This window comes from Myxine glutinosa, chromosome 2, assembly GCF_964187855.1.
Source record: "Myxine glutinosa chromosome 2, kmMyxGlut1.1, whole genome shotgun sequence".
NCBI lineage: Eukaryota > Metazoa > Chordata > Myxini > Myxiniformes > Myxinidae > Myxine > Myxine glutinosa.
In genome coordinates, this window is record NC_136262.1 from 96,654,936 (window position 1) to 96,675,788 (window position 20,853).

General features: G+C 44.0%; 2 protein-coding genes across 2 annotated transcripts in view; both read right to left on the minus strand.

Annotated features, from left to right (window-relative positions):
* LOC137422593 (uncharacterized) overlaps positions 1–1,803 on the minus strand; it is a 34,856-nt gene extending 33,053 nt beyond the window's left edge. The window contains exons 1-2 of the mRNA XM_068109316.2: positions 1,694–1,803; positions 1,153–1,273 (exon numbers count right to left, since the gene is read on the minus strand). Of these exons, the coding sequence (XP_067965417.1) occupies positions 1,153–1,210 (58 nt within the window). The 5' untranslated portion in view covers positions 1,211–1,273; positions 1,694–1,803. The remainder of the gene's footprint in view (positions 1–1,152; positions 1,274–1,693) is intronic.
* A 2,799-nt stretch (positions 1,804–4,602) lies between these two features.
* On the minus strand, positions 4,603–20,674 carry MED28 (mediator complex subunit 28). The gene is made up of 6 exons (XM_078771267.1): positions 20,648–20,674; positions 17,680–17,745; positions 10,884–11,005; positions 7,481–7,547; positions 6,360–6,472; positions 4,603–5,234 (listed from the first exon to the last, which is right to left on the minus strand). The coding sequence occupies exons 3-6, from the start codon at positions 10,995–10,997 to the stop codon at positions 5,016–5,018; spliced, it is 513 nt and encodes a 170-aa protein (XP_078627393.1). The 5' UTR covers positions 10,998–11,005; positions 17,680–17,745; positions 20,648–20,674; the 3' UTR covers positions 4,603–5,015.
* Positions 20,675–20,853: the final 179 nt, after the last annotated feature.

Genomic DNA, 20,853 nt, shown 5'->3' on the forward strand with positions numbered 1-20,853 from the left:
CAAGAGAGCGATTATCCTTTCAACGGTCCTTTTTCCCTAGAACATTCTCACTGACGTCACACTGGGCAATCGCCAAGCCCTATCGAATCACCCCATGGTCATGCTCGACCAATGACGAACTTCAGGGCATGGCCTGCCAGAGTTGCTTGGCGTGAGCATCATTAAGGAGTGGCTTACTTTACGGCAATGTTTGGGTACTGTCGGCGGCCATGGCATTGCAACGGAATCCCTGCATGGCCGGCCTTGCCGCAGCTGTAAGAACGTAGGGAAAATCCACAGGAGGCAATCACATACTGGGGGGAAAACTAACCTTAATCCCTATCTAGTTAACACAGCTTCACCCACCGTGTGAAGACACATAAACAATCTTAAGCTCCAGTTTCCCTACTTAAATACATTGAGATGCCCCCTCTGCATCTACGTTCCATGCTATACCTACACAGTCTTACCTTTACTATGGGATTCCATCATCTACCCAACGTAACAATATATTTGTAGCCACAAATGACACAATGATACCCTTTGGGTTCTATGATACAGAAACTCATGAATTTTCTTTATTTTCATGAGGCATCAAAAACTGTCATAGGTTGGTAAACATTGTACAAGCTTGATAGGCTGAATGGTCTATTTCTGTGTTAAAGTTCCTTGGAAGGGAAGTCATATATGACATATTGTGAGCCGTGGTGTCTGTCCATGCATTCACATTCACTTTTGAAATGACAGAAGAACAGACATGAATAATGTTGATGTCAAATTTTATTTCGCAATCAGGATATTTTGCCCTTTTTAGACAAATTCAACCTCCGCCTCCCGATGTTGCACCACCATTTCGCGGTGGGCGGCATAAGTAGCTCAGAGCTTTGGCTCTGTGTGAAACCAAGAGTGCAACTCAATTAACCTTTTTAAAGTCCATGAAATAATTTAAATTGGGAGATTAACTTAAACTTTTTCCGTCACTTAAGCGGAGGGATACTTTGCTTGCTTTTCCCTTACTGGGGATGGGGACTTTTCCTAGTACAGTATTCTGGGTTTTGTTCAAAGTTTGTAAATGCAACCTTTGTGCTTTGCATGTCTGACATATTTTGCTTTGTAACGAAGTCTTTTGTTTGGTCATACACATGGTATCAAATATCGGATGGATGTACTCACCAACGAATGCGATCCAAAGGAAGGAAAACATCAGGAATGTTGGAATAAATCTTCCCATTTTAAATCTTCTTTTCAAAGTGTAAAAATCGCTGAAATCGTTTCTGATGAAAACTCTTCGAGTCTGATGAAAGAACATAAGATTTTTCTTCATTTCTGTATTAAGTTTGTAATACGGTAAGTAATTGCTTACATTGTAACATTCCTACAAATTCGGCCTTCCACGTTTCGGGAAAAACGAACTTGTTTCATTTATCTCTTACATTCTCATGTTTATCTTTGTTCTTCTTTGGACTAAGATTTGCTGCATTGGAAATGCACAAGTATGACGTCACACTTGCAGGATAAACTCGTGAAATCACGGCACATCCAGGTTCGAAGATTAAATCTCGAAACTTTTTACAAATGCAACAAAAAATAAAAAAATTTCATATATACACGACTGACTTGCACACCTGTGCCGGAAAATTAAAAAGATTAAAACACTTATTTCCTCCTACGGCATGGTAAACGACCTTTGCAGGTAAATGGAAATGGAGCTCACCTTGAGTCTCTTCTGAACCAAATCACAACTCGATTATCTTTACCTGGTTATTCAATCAGAGACTGGAATCGTTAACCCAACTGGAAACCAACTGTGATCTGTCCGCAAATATGATATGGAACCTGGAGGTGGTTTATATGGAGAAATGACCTTCATAGCCCCGCCCTTTATAGCACATACCTTTGGCAATAGCACACCTACCTTGGTCACACCTACCTTTACATGAAGATGATTTTCTTATCTTCCGATAAATCATTAAAAGAAAGTAGAGTTCTCGGCTCGATCAAAAACCGTGATAAAGGTGAAATCGTTTAAATTCCATGAGATTCAGTTGCTTTGCACAGGCTGGCAGGTTATCTTCCAGGTACGCATACTCACCTCTGAGTTGTTTAGCCTGGGTTGGAATCTCGATCCAGCTACAAACTGCCATCCTGGTGTCTTGCAGGTCAGGTGAGGGAAGCATCAATGTGTGAGCAGTCCCTCGGATGAACGTTAAACTGGAGTCCCGTCTGCCGACATTAGTTGGTGGACGTTAAAGATCCCATGGTTTCCTTCGTGATCAGTGGTCTTTGTCTGTCTCCGTCTGTCTTCCGTCGCCACCTGTGTGGTCTTGCACCCTATGCTATATCCGTGCTTTGTCCCCTACCCCCCCCCCCCCCACCCCCAGGTTTCTGCAAGGCACACACTGTCAGGATATCTCAAAACTTTGTTGACGGATTCAGACGAAATTTGGCAGAGATGTAGCGTATGTGACAAGGAGCAAATGATTAGATTTTGGTGAAGATCCGGATCCGGTTCATATAATTTATTAAGTGATTCTTCACCATTTAGTGATATTGCCAACCAGGTGGAGGTATGCTCTCTACTGCGTGCTGTTCTCGTATTAAAATTGTAGTACAGGTATGCATCACTGTGGTGTTTCGTGTGCGGTCCTCTGGCTGCTGGTTGCATCATTTCTGTGGGCGCATCTGCAGCTGATGCAGTGCCTCATTTTGCCGCCCTCGGAAGGATGACAGGCTGAGTCAACCCCACGTGGCGTTAATTCAAGGGATTCGAACTCAGGACCTTGGGATCCCAAGCCCACCACCCTAACCATTAGGCCAACACCAGATGATATGCGTCGCTACAACGAAGGAGCCATCAGTGTCTCGTGATTGTGCAATGTCACTATGTGAGGATGATGTGTACATACGGATTTCCACGGGGTTAACTTTTAAAATGGGGGGGGGGGGGGGGGGTTGATTACTTTTTCAGAATGAAACGGTTAAAAGTAACCATCTCTTCCACCACCTCCCATTCCAGCCTTCTGTATGGAAAATTAAACTCAAGATTGTTTTGGTAAATGATACAAATACATTAACTTTATTGTTGTGTTGTCTTTATTATATTAGGTAAATAATAATATTATAAGTATAACATCACTAACAACTAAAACCATCGTTATACCAAGCATTTGGGTTTGCTTTTAGACAGAAACATTTGGATTAGGAAATGAAGTGTAATTTTCCCATAAGAAACAATGGAAAAGGAGTTCCCGCATAACAAAAGGTTCGCATAGTGAAGGGTTACATAACCTCTTCTAACCCCTTTGTTAAGCGGGAAATACCTGTATACACTTGAACGCTGTGTGGGGTATCATGTTCTTTGAACTCTCCAGACATGTACCTATTAATTGCTTCCGTTTGTTTACCTTCCACCGTGATCATTCACTTATTAAATGCACCTGGTCTCAGGATGAATTATGGCTGAGGTGGTTCTCAGTGTGATTCAGGGAAGACCCGTTGAGGGCTAATCGGCCATGGTTCTCAGCACCGCCGTCGCATGTCACACTCGCTGGGCGTACGAGCCGCGTTGGCATCACACTGGGTCGATTCAGAGTTCCAATCGGTACGGTATTGCGACATTATGCATGTGATCCGGCGGGGGGAACCCCAAAACGGTCGACTGTTAAGGTTGCCTTAAAGTTACACACCAGATTTGAACCGGGTATCATGGACGGCCATGAATCCATCTTTGACGGCTTTATAGCTGAAGATTTGTAAACCGAGGTACTGGATATCATTTCAATCACAAGTCGTATGGCCCAATAACACAGACATTCTTATCTCGGTGTATAATGTGCACCGCTTACTCAAAAAGAGAAATTGAGGTAACAAAGTGCATATCGTAAAATGGGGTGAATAGGGACACAAACTGAAAAAAAGGTCGGAAACTTTTTTCGCTGAAAATTGATAACCATACTGATTTGTTGATATTTGGGTTGAAAGTGTTCTCTTGTTTTTTAAAAAAGCAACTTATAGTCCCTATTAACCCCATATATGGGTTAAATAGGAATAAATAGGATTTTTATGGCTGTCCCTATTCACCCCGATTTACGGGTGAATAGGGACAGTCACTAATACAAAAAAATAATAATCAAGAAACAATCCTGAGTTTCCAACTTATTGCTAAATTGATAGCTCAGATGGATGCACATAATATGCACCCATAATATAAACCACGGTGCCAATGGAAAAAAAAATGGGATAAAAAGTTTCTCCGAACTGTCCCTATTTCTTGATTATTATTTTTTTTGTAATAGTGACTGTCCCTATTCACCCGTAAAACTGGGTGAATAGGGACAGCCATAAAAATCCTATTTATTCCTATTTAACCCATCCATATATGGGGTTAATAGGGACTATAAGTTGCTTTTTTTTAAAACAAGAGAACACTTTTAACCCAAATATCAACAAATCAGTATGGTTACCAATTTTCAGCGAAAAAAGGGTTCCGAAGTTTTTTTCAGTTTGTGTCCCTATTCACCTTGCTGTCCCTATTCACCCCATTTTACGGTACTATACACGTGGTACTGGGTGCTTATTCCATAAGCCTGCATCTCCATGTATGACAATGAAGTGAAGCGCTGCTTAAAAGGTATTCCACTTTATTGAACGAACAAAAGAACACACTCGTGTACTCTTTACAAAAGGTAGTGGAATTTATCACATTTGCAAGTAAATGAAAAAGCTGTTCCCAGAGGCTGTAACTCCAAGTGCAGTTCCTTTCCTTAAGCAACAGAGGGGCACTTGATTGATTACAAATGCAGGTGGATCAGCAGATATGGCATCACCAGGTTTAACTGCACCTGCCATTATCTCAAACACAAACATATAGCTTTGCCATCATTGCCACGTCTTATTGACATTGGCAACCATTTTGGATCACCAACCAACCAATTTTCATCAAACGGCATACCCATATAACTGCCCGGTGAGGCCCCAAAGGTAAGGGTTGAAGCTTTTGAATTGAGGGACAGATTTCTTTAACTTCCAAGTCCATTTCACCTCATGTGGGAGGTGGAAGGGTGAGCCATGCTGGTGGGTCCGATATGGGGCGGTGGATGGGGCATGGAAGTGAGCTGCTGGTGAGTCAGATGAGGCTGAGGAGCTGATCCACTGTGGAGGTCGTCAAACTCGGTCGACCAGTTCCGCAGCTTGTCCAGGTGTCTACGGAGCAAAGCTTCCTTCCTCTGCAGCTCAGAGCGCAGATCATTGACTTCCTGTGGTTGGCGAAAGGTATGGATCAAAATATTGAACCAATGCGAGACCTTTGTCTATAAATACAGTAACACTATATAGTGATAAAATAATAGGTTTGGTACAAGTATAGAAAGGTAGGTATTCATTCACGAGTGCAGCATCTTGGTTATAGGTTTTCATTTTTCGAGGCGCTCTGTGGCTAGGTGTGAAAATATTTTGATACCTCGGAGACATGCTGAATGGAGAAGGTGGATCAGACTCGGCAACGGTTGCTCGAGTGAGATGTGCATGGAAGAAGTTTCGGGAACTGAGTGGCGTGCTGATGAGGAGGGGAGTGTCGTTGAAGCTGAAGGGAAAGGTGTATGCTGCATGCGTGAGAAGTGTTATGATTTATGGGAGCGAGACATGGGTAATGAAGGTAGAGCAGCAACAAAGGCTGGAATGGGTGGAAATGCGAATGGTTCGGTGGATGTGTGGAGTATCGTTGAGAGAGAGGAAGCCAAATGATGAATTGCGAAATATGATGGGAATAGAGCCTGTGATGGATGCTGTGAAGAGGAACAGGTTGAGATGGTTTGGTCATGTGTTGAGGAAGGATGAAAGTGACTGGTTGAGAAGAGTGATGGAAATGAATGTAGAAGGAAGTAGAGGACGGGGAAGACCGAGAAAGACGTGGCTAAAGATGGTGGAAGAAGAAATGCGGGCAAGGGGGTTAACAAGGGGAGATGCAGAAAATAGGGCAAAATGGAGAAGATTGTCATGGAGATCCGCAAGGCTAACCCCCGCTCAAGCAGGGGAAATGGCCTTAAAATGCATGTTGTTTGTTGTTGTTGTATGTGGCTAGGGCACGAGCACACAATGGCCTACTTAATGAAGGTATCAAGAAATGTCTCAAATGTCCACCTACTAATGTTCAATGCATGGCTTAATGTCTCTTCCGATGGATGGCATACTCAGATGCAGTGCTGTGCCTCTGAAGACGGACATTATCAATAAAATAGTTCCCTAAAGGTATTAATGGTCCTGATCAGCAATTCAGGTATTATTTTATTCACCTTGTTCATTATATGGTCGCAATGTGATAATTTGACCAAGAACCAATGTTGCTGGTAGAATCCAAGATCAGTGCTGGAGGATCTACAAACCTCTCGAACGAGCAGGTCGGGGCGCGACGAGCTCAGTTGCAACCTCTTCTGAAGGAAAAACATCTCCACCTGTCGCGCCACCTCTATAAACCTGGACACAGCCTGCTCTACACCTGAACACAGTGAATGACATTTCAATCGAACAAGTGCAAGAAGTATAGATAACCCAATGTAAGTGTGCATATCTGGAGTGAAGGTACTCAAAACATACATGCTAACCTTTCGAAATGTGAAATAACATTAACCAGGTATTTTAAGGGTTAGTCCACAATGTGAAAGCAGACGGGACCGCTGGCTTTGGGCTACACCCAGTCAAAGAACTACAATTGAGTGCAGTGGAGTTAAATTTGACCTCATCAGGTATCGAACAGAGGATGAGACGGCTTACAGGCGAGTGCACTACAAAGAGGTATGCATGTTCAGGTCATTATAGCATGTATCAAGTAACTATCAATTCACATTCCCACACAAAGCACAGCTCTCAAGAAGAAAGAAGACAAATGGGAGACAATAGTAGTCTAAACTAGAGCTAAGTCGATGGCATGATATCGCAAATTCCCACGCTTCCCACCTTAAGCAAAGTTCAAAGATGGAAAAACGTTCCACCAGGACCGACCCAATATCGACATTTTAAAAGATTTAATGAATAATAATTGAATTTCATTTTTTCCCATTTTGACCCTGGTGACCCTAAGTCCCCCTGGGGCATGAATTGGGGTCAAATCCAAAAACTCGTTGTATATTTCATGCGCCCCCCCCCCCCCCATGTTAATTGCATACACAACGTTTTATTTTTAAAATGTTCCGTAAAGCGCCAGTAATTGCATTTTTGGGGATTTGACATAAAAGTCGCGCCACCGATATAAAATAAAAATAAAATCTGAAAACATAACCTAAAAATGCATGAAGTGCCAAATGGCATTCCCACCCGGGGGAGGGGGGGGGGGGAAATGATACTTCTAATGCACCTTAAAATGTAGTGATCAAAACTATAAAGTTTGGTGAATTTATGAATAACGGTTTAGGAGATAGCGTGACAGACAGATAAACAAATGGAGATCACAATATCCACCCATTAAATTTGTTTTAAAAAAACCATGTCAATAACTATATTTCCTTACCTGTTCGGATCTCCTCCTGGTCTGTGCTGTTCACATAATCTTGACTTACAAGGGAGGCACAGCAGGCCTGTCGGGGACAGGAGTTGGGTAGATATAAAACGTAAATCATCCCCACCAACAAGTGATGCATTAGCAACTGTCCCTAAGGCTACTTTTCAATATGTCGTAAATCATCCCCAACTGACCTCAATCTAGCTTTTTTAAAGGTTATTTCACCTCCATTTCCAACACAGTATAGGAGACAGGTGCCACATCATGAAGCACCACACCTGTGGCCTGATGTGTTCTCCTAGGTTTGTGGATCTAAATACGAGACGACTCACTAATCACACAATAAATATCACTCTATTTCTCATCAATAAAACAAGACCTTGAAGATACAACCACTTATATTTTCACTCATTTTAAAAATGAGACCTAAAAGTGCAGTGAAGTATTTATATTGTTGTCAGAATGATTAATTAAGGGTTAATTAAACTGCTTAGTATCGTTCAGTTATCTCATTCATATTTGTTTAGAGGAAGCATAATGTAACTGGAATGGCACTCAGTAGAGAGCATACCTCTGCCTGATTGGCCATATCACTCAATGATGAAGAGTCACTTAAAAATTCTACGAGCCAGATCCGGATCCGGATCTTCACCAAAATTCGTCCACATCCATCCATAACTTTTTGAGATATCCTGCTATGTATCGTTTTGGCCCTATCTCCCAATGGTGAAGAATCACTTAACAATTATAGTAGCCGGATCCGAATCCTTATCTTCACCAAAATCTAATCATTTCGTCCGTGTCACATACACTACGTCTCTGACAAATTTCGTCTGAATCCGTCCACAACGTTTTGAGATATCTTGTTCACAAACGGACAAACAGACAGACAGGGGTGAAAACAACCTCCATCCACCTTTGGTGGTGGAGGTAATTAATTGTGAGGTTAGATACGAGTCGCTATAATGCGCAATGAGGTGCTTGTATTCCCTGTGCTACTGTTCTTCTTTTCCCCACATCAAACCACTGGCTGTGTCTTTTTTAGTTATTTTCCCTTGCTTAAAATGTTCCTTTTACAAAGCGCATACACGAGCTTTAAAGTTCCAGATACCGGGAGAATGCGCAGGTCTGGCGAAACTGCATTGTTCAAAGCGGAGCTCATTGCCAAGTACATTGTGAAAGCTGGAAATTAGATTCACGGGAGGCCGCATTGGCACCACGAGGCTTATCTTGCACTGCAGACAGTTAATGGCTGCTCAAGCGGAGAGAGAGCGCCTGAAAGAGCACCAGAGAGAGAGAGAGAGAGAGAGAGAGACTCGGTCTCAACCGTCAACTCTGTCCCACAAATATTCCTACAGGTCGCACAAGATCTGCCAGCAACCCTCTTCTGATGAAACTGCCAAAATCAAGACTCTCTGCTCACCTTCACTCTTTCATTCCTCTTTTCTCCCGCCTCTAGAACAAACTCCCTCACTCTCTTCAATCCCACTCCTTCCTCCAAGTCTTCAAAACAGCTGTCCACCACCGTCTCTTATCTTCCCCCATCCAAAATCTTGATCTTTTCTACCCCTGTTAATTCACCCCAGATCCACTTTTCTGAAATACTGACTTCTTTCCTGGAAGTCCTAGCAGTGTCCACATGGTTTTTTTTTTACCTCTCCCACCCCCCAACCCCCTTCCCATGCCTCCTCCCCCCCAAGCCCTCGACCTCCCACAGATCTCCCGATGTCCCTGCTCTCAAATGTTGTACTTGTGTGCTTCCCCCCTCTCCCAATCTTGTCTTCCGCTCCCTTTATTTCGTCTTAAGTGTCCGTTTTTTTGTTGTTTTTTTTTGGCATTAATGTTAGCTCTTACACGAGCCTCAGTCGTGTATACAAAAAAAAAAAACAAAAAAAAAAAAACCTTGTCTGATCGATGCGAAACTTTAAACATGAGAGACTCCCCAAGCAGAATATTTTATTGCTAACTCAGACGTCATAGGTCACATGGACAATGAACATGGTATGGCAGCCATATTGGATTAAAGGAAAAATGTGGACATCAAATCATCAACTCCCATGGGGTATAGAGAGTAATAATGCTGACATCATCAGTGAAGTGGTATTTCAGCTATAATTGATTGAATTGAAATGCTTATACAAAAATCTGAAAGTTCATATATCTGATCTATGACCCGATGTGAGTGAAGAATTAAATTTATGACGTTCATAACAAATGCCAAGATACGATGTGACATAATAGTGTACATGGGTATATGGGCCATAATAGTAGCGTGTTCAGTTAACTATGGTATTTTCGTTCAGAATGAACGCGCGAGGCAAGGCTATGCGCTCTATGAGTGCCATTCTCGCTTTTAATGTGATTGCTTTAAAATGATTGCTCCTTTTCTGCGATTCCCTCTCCTGTGCCATTTACTTTTCAATAAACATACCTGGTCTCAGGGATAGATTCGGCTAGTTCTGGTAGCCTCGTTAGATGGTTTAGGTTTCTTGTTGTGTAATTTGGAAAACCGGCTCAACCCGGTTTCATGCCACGCTGATAATCAACGGTTGCTCGGCTGGATTAGAAAGGTCCCAAGTGCCTATCTATGTTTCCTCGGGTTGATTCCACGGTCCGTAAGAGTATCGTAACATGCGAAACAGGGAACTTACTCAGGGTTGTGAACGTACTTAGTTGGCGGTAGTGATCATTTTGACATGACCCGCGGGACTCGAACTGGGTAACCGGAACGGGTCGCAGCTAGACTGCGTGGTGTGTTGGACAGACTGCGTGGTGTGTTGGACAGACTGCGTGGTGTGTTGGACAGACTGCGTGGTGTGTTGGACAGACTGCGTGGTATGTTGGACAGACTGCGTGGTGTGTTGGACAGACTGCGTGGTGTGTTGGACAGACTGCGTGGTGTGTTGGACAGACTGCGTGGTGTGTTGGACAGACTGCGTGGTGTGTTGGACAGACTGCGTGGTGTGTTGGACAGACTGCGTGGTGTGTTGGACAGACTGCGTGGTGTGTTGGACAGACTGCGTGGTGTGTTGGACAGACTGAGTGGTGTGTTGGGCAGACTGCGTGGTGTGTTGGGCAGACTGTGTGGTCTGTTGGACAATTCTCCTTTGCCTGCAAACAATACATGTACTAGCTAATCCATGAGCTTCAATCAATTTTCAATCAACACCGTGCTCATAATCAACTCAGATTTGAAAATCCCCCTTTATATTTATTTGCTTCATGCATTCAGCTGTTGAGTTTGGCTTAAAAACATCAACGTATATCGATACACAAAGCATTTAATGCAAGAAGCATCTCCCAGTGGGGTGGACTGATACTTTAGAATATTTCTTGAGCCTCAGACTCTACTCAAAGCAAACATCCATTCACACAAACAAAACAAAAGGATCCAGTTTTATTTCAGCTTCACCTCAAAGGTTGCTTCAAGTTCATCAACGAGGTGTGGTGAAGATCGCACGGGTCCCATGGGAAGCGAGGGAGGTGGAGGTGCAGTGAAAACGGATGTTGAAGGAAGCGAAGCCATCTCCAGTCCTAAGAACATGATGTACATATTAACAGGAGCCGTAAAGACTATAATTGAGCTGCTGACAGGTAAAGTGGGCTAACACCACACAACACAATTACAGTAGCCTATTGTAAACAGAGAGATCCAGCATTCAAGTTCCCATTTGAAATCCGATTCAACTCCCAGTGGACAAGTATCACCATCAGTTTGAAATGTTTTGTTAAGAACTACTGTTAACACAATTTATGGTGAACCAACCTTGAAGGATTGCTTTAGTGAACTTGATCCAATTTGGCCCTAATTGTGGGATAACCTCGCTTACTTCTCATGGTGATCGTATGTAAACCATTATCCTCCCCTTTTTAGAATCAAATTTTTATAATAATATGCAGCCAACCTTTCATGTTGGACTTCTCCTTTAAAGCTTCTTATTGTTTTGTCATTGCAGGTACGTTATCAAAGCAGTTTACAAAGAGTTCAATAATAATTATTTTCTTTTTTCGCTCACCTGGTACGAAGTTCAGGGGAGCTTAAGCCATGGTGCGTTGTCCGTCCGTCCGTCAGTCCGTCCGTAAACACTTGAAACTTCTTCTCTGAAACCGCTGATGGGATTGCGACTAAATTTTGCACAAATAATGTTTGTTGTGTTGTGACTAAAGTTTGTTCACGGCATTTAAAAAATCCGGGTCTAAGGGGGTTTACCGTGGTCAAAGTGGATCAAGGTTTGACACCCCAAAATAGGAATTTGCTTTCTTCTCTGAAACTACACACACAATTTCTATGAAACTTGAGCACAACCTTCACCACCAGTGCTGTACCATAGTATGTTCACGGCATAAAAAAACACTGCCCATTTGGGGGTCTACGAGTGTGGGGGTTCCCCCAAAATAGGTATTTGCTTTCTTCTCAGAAACTACAAAAGCAATTTCAATGAAACTTCACCACAACCTTAATCACCCATGTGTACCAATGTTTGTTCAAGGCATTAGAAAAATTGGGGTCTTAGGAGGTATATGGGGTTGGGGGAGGGGTTTGCCCCCCAAAATAGGTATTTTTTGGTTTGTTTAGTCTTATGATTATGTTAGTATGATTCTATATGCTGCCCTGTCTTCCAGCAACCATTGAAATTGGTTTAAAATATCCTTAGTCGGTGCAGTATACTGTTTATTCTACCAGGTGAGTGCCAGGGGTATTGCCCCCATGTATATTTAATTCGACCAAAAAGTTAATTGATTCACAACAATGACCTCATCCAATCAAATCCACAATGTTTTATACTGTACTATTGTGGAACATGAGGCTGTCGTAATACTGGAGATGTATTCCTGTGGAGTGCTGACTTGATTGGCCGTTTCTCACGACGCCATCCTCTGAATAGGCTATGGTTTCAGACACTGGGCATCTTTTTTTTATATACATGGGTTAAGGCTCGTAATAGAGCTGACACACACACACACACACACACACACACACACACACACACACACACACACCCACACACCCCTCAATGCCACCTTGATCCTCATCAATGACATGCTTTCCCTACAGCACTCAAGCATGCCATGCCTGGCTACTTGTCTCTGCTTAAAAGGACATAACACATCACATGACGTCATAATTCGACAGGGACAACGCTTAGTCTGATCAGTTTGAAATGTATTGAGCGTGATCTATGCAACAATTGTATTAGAGAATATAAATTTATGATGTAATCGCTCGCGTGGTCTGGCAGCCATATTGGATCAAATAAATAAAAAAACCTTCAAAAACAGAAGAGTTGGCTCACAACAAGTTGACTGCGCAGGGTAAGTATTCTATGAATAGTTGATGCGCAAGATTGGAGGTCTCGTCTCTTCAAAGCTGTCCATGCGCACTCGCTTTCGAAGTTAACTAACTTTTCACAATTGTGTTTTTGTCGAAACTGTATCTTTCTCTCAGTGTATGTACCTATTGGGCTGTCTTTAATAGTATTCTTGGCGTTGGTTTTTCATACCTGTGTACAGAATCGTCGGTCTTTCGTATCGCGTATTCTGAGGCCTAAGTGTAGTACTAGGCTACCGTGTCCGACCTTGGCTTCAGGCTTTGTTTTTGTTTCAGCGGTTCTCCGATCGCGCTGCAATTACTTTCCGGTCTCTGTTTTTCACGGTCTTTTCATCCCATACTTCCTTGTTTTAAAATCTCAAAAAAAATAAAAATAATAAATAAACATTTCCTTCTGTTCTTATTCGTTTATTCGTTCTTATTTGTTCGTTCGTTCTTCGACCACGTTGTTTGTGATCACGTGATCACGTTGTTAAAAAAATGTCTCATCTGACCCCTGAAGACCTGTATTCTGTCATATTCTATAACACCTTTTTCTTCTTCTTCTATAAAAGGATGCTTTCGACTTGCTCACCAAATCTATTCATTCCAAAAAAAATTTCCATCTCTTATAGTGCATCTTTCATTCATTCCCTAAACTCTCCAGCACTCCATCCTCCCTCCAGCGTCCTCAAACGTATTTTTGACTCGAATGTCTCAAGAAACTCATTTTGCAATAAATGTTCATTTCCCATTAATCGTACACTTTTCAAAATCCCATCACCCCAAAATCCCATTTCCCATCTCCCCTCCCCTCTAAATCTACCCCCTTGCCCCTCCTCTCCAAATCATCCCCATCACCCATCTCTTTCAAATCTTCCCCCTTGCCCCTCCCCTCCAAATCTTCCCAATCACCCATTCCTTTCAAATCTCCCCCCACACCCCTCCCCTCCGAGACTCCCCTCTCACCCCTCCTCCTCAAAGCGTCCTCCCCGCTTCTTCCCCCTTCCAACTTTCACCTTCATCTCCCTCAACCTTCTGCCTCGCTCTTCCCCCTCGTCAAATAACACCTCACTGCGCCTCTCCCAATCACCATCAAACCTTTTGTCTGCCCCATTCTTCCCTTTCTCCAAGCTATTCTGTAATCTCCGACACACCTTCAACAGCTCTCCCTACCTCTTCCTCCTCTTCCACATCTTACCCTACCGCTCCCCCCCCTGTTCTGTATCCGATGCTCCCCCTTCCTCTTCCTTAACAGTATGGACCTCAAACATCCGGGGCCTTCGCTCAAACTTGTCTGATCTCTCCATACAGGTTGCTTCTGACAAACCAGATGTGATCTGCTTAACAGAAACTTTCCTCCTTCATGATGTCTCTGATTCCTTGGTATCTCTCCCAGGTTACTCCCTCCTCCGGTATGATAGACCTGAGCCTCGTCCTGGAGGTGGGGTTGCTATCTTTATCAAAAACTCTCGTTCTCACTCACCCTGCACTGCCCTCTCTCCACCTCACCCCCAGGAATACCTTTGGCTACGGCTTCCCCTTCGCTCCCACCTTTTGTTCATATGTGTGTTGTACCGTCCACCAAACAGTGATGACTCCATCTACATCTCGCTGTCTGAGAATATGGACCAACTTCTATCTACCCATCCCAACTCTCTCTTCCTCATATGTGGTGATTTCAACTGTCACCATGCCAGTTGGCTGGGTGTGGGTACCTCTCTCACCAGCCATGGCTCTTCAGCAAAGGACTTCTGTGACTCACTGGGACTGACACAATCTGTCAATTTCCCGACCCGGATTTCACTCAACGGTGCATCTTCTCTTCTGGACTTGGTTATGTCTAACTTCCCTGAAAATGTCTGCTGCTCTTCTTCTGCTCCAATCGGCTCTTCTGATCATGTGCTTGTTAAAGTGGACATCTCTCAGACCATTCTCAGAGAGCCTCCTCAGCGTCGACGAGTCTGGCATTTCACTCAGGCCAACTGGCACGGTCTTCAAGCAGCCATCAATCATCTGGACTGGTCTCCCATCTCTACTGCCTCTGACATAAATTCTTCCTGGGAATTCTTCCAAAGCAAACTGCTCTCTCTCATGCACATATTTATCCCATCTCGTCTTCTGTTGTCATACCCTTCCTCCCATCCATGGTACACGGAATCTTGTGGTGAGGCTATTGCCCAGAAACAACTTGCTTTCGTCTCCTGGAAAGCAAATCCAACGGAAGGAAATCTCATTTCCTTTCACAAAGCCCGAAACAAGTGTGTGTCCACCCTCAGGAGAGCCAGGAAACAATATCTCTCCGTTCTCAGGACCGAACTCTCTTATCTGTCTCCCTCTTCCAAATCCTGGTGGCGTCTGGTCAAATCTGTTTCTGGTGTTTGTTCCCCTCCATCCCCTCCCTCACCTCAAATGGCCACACGGCTGACTCCGCACGTGAAAAAGCTGAATGCCTCAACTCTGTGTTTGCCTCTAAATCTTGTGTCCCAAACCCATCCCTCTCTGTACCCACCGTACCCAGTCATACCCAGCTGCTCCTGGACTCTGTGTCCTTTCCTCCTGACAAGGTGGAAAAGTTTCTGTCAACCCTCGACTCGGATTCTGCAACTGGACCTGACGGCATCAGCCCACGGGTCCTAAAATCCTGTTCTTCCGCTCTTTCACTCCCTCTCTCTGTTCTCTTCACCCTCTCTTTTGCTCAAGGTCATCTGCCATCTGCTTGGAAATCTGCCAATATCACCGCTTTGCACAAAAAAGGTGCAAAAACAGATCCCAGCAACTACAGACCAATCAGCCTTCTCCCAATTATCAGCAAAGTCATGGAATCCATCATTGCTTCAGATATGAAATCTTTCGTCTTCTCCAATGGCTTGATCTCTGATCATCAATTTGGTTTCAGACCTGGACACTCTACTCTGGACATGCTGCTTCTGCTTTCTCAACAATGGATGGAGGTCCTCAATGCCAAACAGGAAATTAGAGCAGTCTCCCTTGACATATCACGTGCCTTCGATACGGTCTGGCACCCCGCTCTGCTCACCAAACTCTCCTCTTTTGGTATCCATGGAAATATCCACGCATGGCTGGCGGACTTCCTCTCTAGTCGTAGTGAACGTGTGGCCCTGAATGGGTTTCTCTCATCTCCTCTTCCTGTTCAGGCTGGAGTTCCACAAGGCAGTGTTCTGGGCCCTGTGCTTTTTCTGGTCTTCATCAATGATCTCTCTGACTCTCTTGAAAATCCTCTGTATCTCTTTGCTGATGACTCTACTCTCTGTCGCTCCATTCTTCATCCCTCAGATCGGCAGTCTGCAGCCTCCCTCACTCTCTGCAGACCTGGACAAAATCACAGACTGGGCAAACAAGTGGAACATGTCTTTCAATCCTGACAAATCTCACACTCTTACGATGTCTCTCCGAAAAGACCGACTGGACAACCCTCCCATCCACTTTCTGAATAATCCTCTCCAAGAAGTTCTGTCACTCAAGCTTTTGGGTCTCACTATCTGCCATGATCTTTCCTGGGAAAACCACATTTCATATCTGGCCTCCAAAGCCAGTCGCCGACTGGGCATCCTCCGTCGTGCGAAGTCCTTCCTTGGCACACCTGAGCTCCTCACCACATACAAGGCTTTCATCCGCAGCTCAATGGAATACTGCTCTCCCCTCTGGGCTGGTGCTCCTGCCTCACACCTAGCTCGTCTTCACGCTGTTGAAACCAAAGCATTCAGAATCATTGGAATCTCCAGCGATGAAGCTAACTCCAAGGGCCTCTCACTCACTCACCGCAGGCAGGTTGGTGGTCTTTCCGTCTTCTACCGACTCCTCTCTGGCCTTGCCCCCCCCCAGCTCTCTCTGGGCTCTGTCCCGCAAATATTCCTACAGGTCGCACAAGATCTGCCTGCAACCCTCTTATGGTCAAACTGCCAAAATCAAGACTCTCTGCTCACCTTCACTCCTTCATTCCTCTTTTCTCCCGCCTCTGGAACAAACTCCCTCACTCTCTTCAATCCCACTCCACCCTCCAGGTCTTTAAAACAGCTGTTCACCACCATCTTTTATCTTCCCCCATCCAAAACCTTGATCTTTTCTACCCCCGCTAATTTCACCCCAATTCCACTTTTTTGAAATACCAACTTCTGTCCTGGAAGTCCTTGGTGTCCTTGTGTTTTATACTTCTCCCCCCCCCCCCCCCTTCCCACACCTCCTCCCCCCAAGCCCTCTCCCTTCCACACATCTCCCTGCTCTCAAATGTTGTGTTTGTGTGCTTCCCCTTCTCTCCCCATCTTGTTTTCCGCTCCCTCTTTTTATATATTTTGTTTGTCTGGTTGATTTGTTTGTGAAGTAAATGTTAGCTCTTTCACGAGCCTCGATTCAGTATACAAAAAAAAATATATATATATATATACAGTGAAACCTTGACTTACGAGTTTAATTCGTTCTGTGACCGAGCTCGTAACTCAATTTGCTCGTTTCTCAAATTAAATTTCCCCATTAAAATGCATTGAAATGCTATTAATCCGTTCCAGCCCCCAAAAAACCACACCAATTTTTTTTGTTACATGTTTTTAAATAAGAAAAATGTACTTTATAAATAACAAATAATGTATAAACAAGCACGACCTCGTATATACTGTACGTAATAAGCGGCGTTACGCGCGCTGCTTGTAAACAAGGAGGAAGCGGACAACGCGGTAATTTGTAAGAGTCTTTATTCAAGAGCTCACTGTAACACTAACACTGGCGCGCTCCGGGCTGCGCGCCCGGTGTATATCCTGAGGCCACGCCTACCCCTCGGCGTGGCCCCCACCCACTTGGTGCGCGGAATGATGTCACCACGCCAGTGAGCTTCCGTGTCCGCCACAATGTAAAGAAATAAACTGGTTTTATTAAGTGTATTTACCTTGAAGATCAGTTCGCTCCTCTTCCCTCAGATCGGCAGTCTGCAGCCTCCTCACTCTCTGAAGACCTGGACAAAATCACAGACTGGTCAAACAAGTGGAACATGTCTTTCAATCCTGCCAAATCTCACTCTCTTACTATGTCTCTCCGAAAAGATCGACTGGACAACCCTCCCATCTACTTTCTCAACAATCCTCTCCAAGAAGTTCTGTCACTCAAGCTTTTGGGTCTCACTATCTGCCATGATCTTTCTTGGGAAAAGCACATTTCCAAGCTGGCCTCCAAAGCCAGTCGCCGACTGGGCATCCTTCGTCGTGCGAAGTCCTTCCTCGGCACACCTGAGCTCCTCACCACTTACAAGGCTTTCATCCGCAGCTCAATGGAATACTGTTCTCCCCTATGGGCTGGTGCTCCTGCCTCACACCTGGCTCGGCTTCACGCTGTTGAATCCAAAGCTTTCAAAATCATTGGAATCTCCCGCGATGAAGCTATCTCTGAGGGCCTTTCACTCACTCACCGCAGGCAGGTAGGTGGTCTTTCTGTCTTCTACCGACTCCTCTCCGGCCTTGCTCCCCCAGCTCTCTCTGTGCTCTGTCCCCCAAATATTCCTACAGGTCGCACAAGATCTGCCAGCAACCCTCTGATGGTTAAACTGCCGAAATCTCGGCTCTCTGCTCACCTTCACTCTTTCATTCCTCTTTTCTCCCGCCTGTGGAACAAACTCCCACACTCCCTTCAATCCCTCTCCTCCCTCCAGGTCTTTAAAACAGCTGTTCACCACCATCTCTTATCTTCCCCCATCCATAACCTTGATCTTTTCTACCCCCACTAATTCACCCCAGATCCACCTTGTTTGAAATTCCAACTTATTTCCTGGAAATCCTGGCAGTGTCCATATGTTTATACCTCTCCCACCCCCCCCCCCCCCTTCACATGCCTCCCCCCCTTCACATGCCTCCCCCCCTTCACATGCCTCCCCCCCAAAGCCCTCTCCCTCCCACAGATCTCTCGATGTCTCCATGTCTCTCGGTCCCTGCTCTCAAATGTTGTGTTTGTGTCCTTCCCCCTCTCTCCCCATCTTGTCTACCACTCCCGATGTTATTTGTTTTATGTGTCTGTTTGTCTTTCTGTGTGATTAATGTTCGCTCTTTCACGAGCCTCGATCTTGTATACAAAAAAAATAAAAAAGAAAAAAAAAAAGAAAAAAAAAAGAAAAAAAAAAGACGAAGATGCTGGCGGAGGTGGAGGAGATAACTTTTGCCTTTTTCGCCACACTTTCCTCGCTTTCACTTGCAGGGCGTTTCAATAAAAACCTGTCCAACGAGGTTTGTTTCTTCCTCCCTTTCAAAATGTTTCGATCGTACTGCTACGATCGTACTGCTAGTGCTACGATCGTACTGCCTCACCAAGTCGACAACACGCACACCTCGCTCATGTTTTTCGACGATTGCGTGTTTTATATCCAAGCACATCATCCTCTTCTTCTTCTCAGTACTGCCCTTGGCACTCAATTTCTTAGGACCCATGGTTAAAACTAAGAAAATTTTCCAAAATAACCAAAATGCGAAAACAAAGCAGCAGCGATATACGGCAGAGATGCTTGCACGGCAAGATAACCACGTGACCGGAACCCACCTGGTGGCGGGTGGCGTAAGCTCCAAAATAACCAACACGCGAAAACAAAGCAGCAGCGATATACGGCAGAGATGCTTGCACGGCAAGATAACCACGTGACCGGAACCCACCTGGTGGCAGGTGGCGTAAGCTCCAAAATAACCAACATGCGAAAACAAAGCAGCAGCGATATACGGCAGAAATGCTTGCACGGCAAGATAACCACGTGACCGGAACCCACCTGGTGGCGGGTGGCGTAAGCTCGTAACTCAGATCTCGGCTCGCATCTCAAAGCAATAAACCGCCCGAGCGACGGCTCGTATCTCGGAAAACTCGTAAGTTGGTGCACTCGTAAGTCAAGGTTTCACTGTATATATATACCATGTAGTTTGCATTATGTATATGGTTTAGACTTGGTATTCCCATCTGAACAACTTGTTCATGTTGGCCACATGGAAAAACGCAGGTTCAAATCCAATTTGTTTTTCCATCATTACCTCCGCCATCAAAACTTGCAAAAACAAATTTTTCTTGGCAGCGATGGAGTAATATGTATTATGAAGATCATATGTTGAGGTTGTAGAGTTTTGTTGTTGACAACACAAATTTAATTACTATAGTGTTTACATGTGAGCATGTAATTAAAAAGATTGCTAACATGGGTTTATTATAGCAACTCCATGTTTAGGCCTCAAGTGAGGATGTTGCTTATACACTCCCTGCGTTTTTCCCGGGAGAGATCGAGTGATATGTTTTGTGATGATCGTAAGTTGAGGTTGTATATCGTGATTTGTTGTATTTAAAATATATATTTAATAAAAAGATTAGAAGAAAAAGTGGTCCAATCGGATCCTTGATTGGCAATCGGGTCCTTGATTGGCAATCGGGTCCTTGATTGGCAATCGGGTCCATGATTGGCAATCGGGTCCATGATTGGCAATCGGGTCCATGATTGGCAATAGGATCCTTGATTGGCAATCGGGTCCATGATTGGCAATCGGGTCCTTGATTGATACTCTGCATGGCGTCCTCTTGTGTTTAAGTTCCTTGTAAACGTCTATATATATATATACATATATATATATATATATATATATATATATATATACTGTATATATATATATCATGAAGGAATGAACCACAAATTGAATCACTAAATTAAACCGCAAGTTCGCCGCCTGCATGAAAGATGCTCGCAATCTCGTACAATAATTCACAATATTCTGACTTTCTTGCACAGTCATGAAAATTGTTATGCACAAATGAACCCATTAATGTTTATATATATATAATAAAAATATACCCGTGTGTTCTTCAAACTCACACCAAAAGCATAACACTGAACAATATATTACGTCTTTCCTTTCTATGTCTCTCACCCTCCGATTGGCTCATCTATTCAAGCTCCTTCCACCCGCTGATTGGCTGATCTATTCCGCCTCCTGTTACCCGCTAATTGGTTGATCATTGATCTTCCATGCAAACTCTTTCTCTTTTCTTTAAACCTCTAATATTTCAGAAGAAAAGGCTTTATGTACGACGCTTACATCTTAAATTATAT

Coding starts and splice junctions, on each gene's coding strand:
- MED28 (XM_078771267.1), bottom strand. CDS start 10,997: ATGGCTTCGCTTCCTTCAACATCCGTTTTCACTGCACCTCCACCTCCC. Junction 7,548..10,883: donor AACTTGAAGCAACCTTTGAG/GTGAAGCTGAAA, acceptor TGTCCCCGACAG/GCCTGCTGTGCCTCCCTTGT. Junction 6,473..7,480: donor CCAGGAGGAGATCCGAACAG/GTAAGGAAATAT, acceptor CACTGTGTTCAG/GTGTAGAGCAGGCTGTGTCC.